This window comes from Bubalus kerabau, chromosome 17 (genome assembly GCF_029407905.1).
Source record: "Bubalus kerabau isolate K-KA32 ecotype Philippines breed swamp buffalo chromosome 17, PCC_UOA_SB_1v2, whole genome shotgun sequence".
In the NCBI taxonomy this organism is placed as follows: Eukaryota; Metazoa; Chordata; class Mammalia; order Artiodactyla; family Bovidae; genus Bubalus; species Bubalus kerabau.
Genome location: NC_073640.1, coordinates 29761625 through 29767424, shown reverse-complemented (window position 1 = coordinate 29767424; position 5800 = coordinate 29761625). Strand labels below are relative to the sequence as shown.

Below are 5800 nucleotides of genomic sequence, written 5' to 3'. Positions count from 1 at the left end.
CATATTTTCAAAACAACTCACAAAATTCCTAAATTTAGCAGTTGCTTCTCACAACCCAGTTTGAGCCAGCTCCTGCACACCACTGCTAAGATCTGCTGTGTGATACTCCATACTGTCCTTCTTTCTTTGTTTCCTAGCCAAAAGCCTAGGATTCAGTTAAAGTTTCAGTGTCTATAGAACCACTGGAGGAAGTTTGAGTCCCTGATTGAATGAAGCAGAAACTCCTGTCCCTCATGATGCTGCTGATCCACAAGAGATTGAGAGTAAGAAATAAACCCTTGGTATGTTAAACTCCTTGATTGCAGGGTTATGCGCTGCAGCAGCTGATATCGACTATCCTGACTAAAACACCATCCAAAGAACAAATGAAGTCTCTCATTCACTGATTCCCATGTTTGGTGAATCACCAAACCCACCTGAAAATGTTTAATAAAATACAGATTCTAAAGCCCTAGAGATGAAACATTTTCAGGTGTATGGTCCAAAACTTTTAGGTTGGAAAGTCTTTCTAGGTCTGGGAACCACTGATCAAGTTCATCCCATTTCTCCCCAATTGTTTTTACTAAAGCACCCTTACAGTTCTGCAGAAGGAAAGCATTACCCATTAGCAGTAAAGGGACTTCCCTGGCAGTCCAGTGGTTAGGACTCTGGACTCTGCACTTCCACTGCTGGGGACTGATTCAGTCCCTGGTCAGGGAACTAAGGTCTCACATGCTGCACAGCCCATCAACACAACAAAATATAAAATAAAATAAATGGAATTCTTTTAAAAGTAAGAGTAAAATTAGAAATGACAGAAGGTAGAAGATGAAAGGTGGAATACAGATGCAAAGACAAGGGGAATGGAAGGGGTGCGGTAACTCTTAACCACACACAAAGCAGAGATGAATATTGACTAGAGGTGATGGAATGTGAAACAAGGAAGTAACCGTAAAACTAAAATTAATATCAAACTATTAAAAATTGGAAGGAAGAAAGGGGGGGTAAAGAGATGGCATTACAAAATTTTCATATTTCATAAAAGGGAGTAAATAGATAATGCCTTAAGTTGATTTTTAAAAAAGGAAAAGGAGTTACAAGTGTATAGCTTAAAGCTAAAGAGTAATCACCAGGAAATCTAAAATCAAAATGGCCCATCCTCCAGGTTCTGGAACTGGAGGTAATGAAGATTAAGAAAAAAAAAAATTCCAGGCCCTGTCCCAGATTTACTGAATCTGAATATGCATTTTAACAAGATGTCATGTGATCAGCATGCACATTAATCTGAGACAGATTATAACAAGCACAGACATAACAAGCTACAGAGAGACTTGGCATATGCTATAGCACTCAGGAGAGGAAAGAGAGGAAAAAAAAAATTGTTATTACAGATGCAAACCAAATCCACAAGAAGTGACCATGGGAAAACTCAGAATACTATGAAAAATCATAGTATTGTTTTCACCTTTTATTACATATGAAGTATATACTACAATATTTTCAGCACTTACAGTCTCTAAAGGTTTTAGCCTAGCTCTTTTGTTATGTCTAAGACTCTGAACTTTATCTTGCAGGGAATGGGGGATCATTGAGCTAGAGAGTGGAGCAGTTAAATCTGAATTATAGGACCCTCCCTCAGGTACTTGAACGGAATGTCTGAGTGGAAAGAATGGCACTTGCCAATGATAATTTCCCATAGTTTTGTTTGTTCTCCAGTTGCTTAAAAATGCAGGATGGTGTATAAATGCTTCTTCACACTTCTGTTATCAAAAATATATTGTCTTTATTTTTTTTTTTTTTTTTTTTTTTTTTTTTTACAGGGCATGGTAGTGTCCTAGTAAAACTGGACACAAACTTTATTTTTTTCATGTCCCATAAGCTATTGTGAACCACTTAAAAAATATAAGCACCACCTTAGCCACAAAACAGGTGGTGGGCGAGCCAGTCTGTCAACCCTGTTCCAAGGAGTTTGACCAAATATTCCAGACGTCTAGGTTTCTCTAGAACTCAGCTCTAAAATAAGCTCAGACAGTACTTGGCTTCCAACTGTTAGTCTCTCTTTATTCTTTTGTAAACTCTTCCAGATTAACCACTTCCATTTGTAGGTGATGAAATGTGTGAGCAATCCACTTCAAATGTTGGTTGGCACTGTCATGAGCATGGTCTTTCCCTTTACTCCAAACTCAGTTACTTCTGATTCTTGTATATTCCAAGTCCCGGAAGTGGTTTCACTGTAGACGTTATCTGAAGGTGCTTTCTAGTGGTAGGCTACAACCAGACTCTAGCTGCTCCAGGAAGGCTACAAGGATGGATTTAGATATGACATATTAAACTAAGAGGCATTCTTTCCAATGAGTTTAAATGCGTTTTATTTTTAGACAACCTACATGACACGTTTTCTCAAAAACAATGCCTCCGCTCCAAATAAATCAACGTTCAAAACAAATGAAGAGCTCGAGATGACATCAGTCCCATCTGTCTAAGTCCTGGTGTTGTGTGGATGAAAAGCAGTGGCCAGCCAGTTATGACGACAGGTGATTGATCCAAAGTAACTGCCAACTTTGTTAACATTTTTCCATCTCTAAACCATCCTTAAAGAAAATCATATATGGGGTTACACCATCCTCACGGTAGTCCAGCAGAGCAACCATGCCATCTGGATTCATGTTTTCACCAATAAAGAACTGATAGTTTTTGAAATTAGCAAGGATGTGCTTGATTTGTTCTGCAGCCCCTGTCATAAAAGGTTTTACTCTTTCTGGTCTCTGTTCTTCAAGTTTCCCTTTGATTGACTTCATGTAATCTTTGATGTACTTCTTGTAGGCTTCTTTTGTGAAGCTGGTTTCCTGCAAGTGATGGTTCATGACAATATCGACACCAGTGATTACTGTGCTTTCGGTACCTTCGCCCTCGGGGCCTTCAGCGGAGGCATTTCCACCAATGAGCGAGTCATCGATGTTACCCTCTGTCCTACTGACCATCTTCCCCTCCACCTCCAGACACAGCCCGTCCGCGACCTCCCGGATCTTATAGATGTCGGAGAACATCTCGTCATGGCTAATGAGGTCCCGGTAGATGATCATGATGGCGACTGGAGGGAGGCGACAGCGGCGCTGGCTTAGCAGGAGCCCGGAGCTCAGAGCGAGCGCAGTGCGGCCAGAGCGGCGCTCGGGGGGAGGGGGGAGCGGGCGGAAAAGCAAAAATATATTGTCTTTAAACAATCTAAACCATCTCCTCTTGCATTATGAATGCAGTCTCCTTTCCTTATGGCCCTAAAGATTTTTTTTGTCTCTCTGACTGTATCCAGGGTTACAATGCTGATCCTCATTTCAAATTCAAATAGGTTTTTTTTTCATGTGCAAAGAACTCACTGAATCTGTTGGTCTTTGGGCCAGCATGATCCACTCAGATTATGAGAAAGCCCTTTAGTTAGATAAGAACTCTGGGTTGGAAGAGCATGTTTTTTGCTCTCTGGTGTCCCAGATCCCAGAGTATTAGCACAAAAATACTTATTTCAGAGTAACTGCAGATTCATGCCCACGTCTACCGGTTAAGGGAAAAAGATAAGAGAGGGAAAGAAATCAGAGGAGACACAGTGACAGATCTGCTTCTACTCAAGATTGTCCCGGGTATCTGTGGGGACCACACTTTTCCATCTTCAGACCCTGTGGTCTAAGAGGAGCGCCCCCACCCCCATCATTCCAGTAGGGGACAGTTGAGGTTGGCCCGGCCAAACAAGGCAAGCATCAACCCCATCAGTGACAGTTTTAGGGTAGGCGTGGACTAAGCCCAACCTGTGAGAATCACACCTGAGACTTTTGTATTGGGTTGGCTAAAAAGTTTGTTTGGTTTTTTCTGTACCATCTCATCTCATGGAAAAACCCAAATGAACTTATAGCCAGCCCAACAGAAATTATCAGGGAGGAAAAATGTCTGATCAAAAATCTCCACAAAAACAAAAGCTCACACCAGATGGCTTCACAGGAGAATTCTATCAAACATTTAGAGAAGAGTGAATGCCTATCCTTCTAAAACTCTTTCAAAAAATTGCAGAGGAAGGAGCACTTCCAAACTCATTCTATGAGGCCACCATCACCCTGATACCAAAACAAGACAAAGACAACACAAAAAAAGAAAACTACAGGCCAATATCACTGGTGAAAATAGATGCAAAAATCCTCAACAAATTTTTAGCAGACAGAATCCAGCAACACACCAAAAAGCTCATACACCATAATCAAGTTGGGTTTATTCCAGGAATGCAAGGATTCTTCAATATGTGCAAATCAATCAATGTGATATATACCATATCAACAAATTGAAAGATAAAAACCATATAATAATCTCAATAGATGCAGAAAAAGCCTTTGACAAAATTAAGGACCCATTTTTTATTAAAACCCTTCAAAAAATGGGCATAGAAGGAGTCTACCTCAACATGCTATGCTAAGTCACTTCAGTCGTTTCCAACTCTGTGTGACCCCATAGATGGCAGCCCACCAGGCTCCCCCGTCCCTGGGATTCTCCAGGCAAGAACACTGGAGTGGGCTGCCATTTCCTTCTCCAATGCATGAAAGTGAAAAGTGAAAGTGAAGTCGCTCAGTCATGTCCAACTCTTAGCGACCCCATGGACTGCAGCCTAACAGGCTCCTCCGTCCATGGGATTTTCCAAGCAAGAGTACTGGAGTGGGTGCCATTGCCTTCTCCCTACCTCAACATAGTAAAGGCCATATATGATAAGCCTACAGCAAACATTATTCTCAATGGTGAAAAACTGAAAGCATTCCCCCTAAGATCAGGAACAAGACAAGGGTGTTTACTTTCCCCACTATTACTCAACATAGTTCTGAAAGTCCCAGCTACAGCAATCAGAGAACAAAAAGAAATAAAAGGAATCCAGACCAGAAAAGAAGCAAAGCTCTCACTGTTTGAAGATGACATGATACTGTAAATAAAAAACCCTAAAGATAGTATCAGAAAATTACTAGAGCTCATCAGTGAATTTAGCAAAGTTGCAGGATACAAAATCGATACACAGAAATCACTTGCATTTCTATATACTAACAATGAAAAGCCAGAAAGAGAAATTACGGAGTCAATCCCATTCACCATTGCAACAAAAAGAATTAAATATCTAGAAAGAAATTTACAAGAGACAAAAGAACTGTATGCAGAAAATTATTAGACACTAATGAAAGAAATCAAAGATGACATAAACAGATGGAGAGATATCCCATGTTTCTGGGTAGGAAGAATCAATATTGTGAAAATGATTATACTACCAAATGCAATCTACAGATTCAATGTGATCCCTACCAAATTACAATGGCATTTTTCACAGAACTAGAACAAAAAATTTCACAATTCATATGGAAACACAAAAGACCCTGAATAGCCAAAGCAGTCTTGAGAAAGAAGAATGGAACTGGAAGAATCAACCTTCCTGACTTCAGATTATACTACAAAGCTACAGTCATCAAGACAGTATGGTACTGGCACAAAAACAGAAATATAGACCAATGGAACAAGATAGAAAGCCCAGAAATAAACCCATGCACCCAGGGGACCTTATTTTTGACAAAGGAGGCAAGAATATACAATGTGGCAAAGACAGCCTCTTCAATAAATGATGCTGGGAAAACTGGAGAGTTACACGTAAAAGAATGAAATTAGAACACTGCCTAACACCATACAGAAAGATAAACTCAAAATGGATTAAAGACCTAAATGTAATACCAGAAACTATGAAACTCTTAGAGGAAAACACAGGCAGAACACTCGATGACATAAATCAAAGCAAGGTCCTCTATGACCCACCTCC

At 40.2% G+C, this 5800-nt stretch overlaps 1 protein-coding gene across 1 annotated transcript; it reads right to left on the bottom strand.

Annotated features, from left to right (window-relative positions):
• Nucleotides 1-2321: 2321 nt before the first annotated feature.
• Nucleotides 2322-3173, bottom strand: LOC129631568 (translationally-controlled tumor protein). The gene has a single exon (XM_055552669.1). The coding sequence runs from the start codon at nucleotides 3060-3062 to the stop codon at nucleotides 2544-2546; it is 519 nt and encodes a 172-aa protein (XP_055408644.1). The 5' UTR covers nucleotides 3063-3173; the 3' UTR covers nucleotides 2322-2543.
• Nucleotides 3174-5800: the final 2627 nt, after the last annotated feature.

Coding starts and splice junctions, on each gene's coding strand:
- LOC129631568 (XM_055552669.1), bottom strand. CDS start 3,062: ATGATCATCTACCGGGACCTCATTAGCCATGACGAGATGTTCTCCGAC.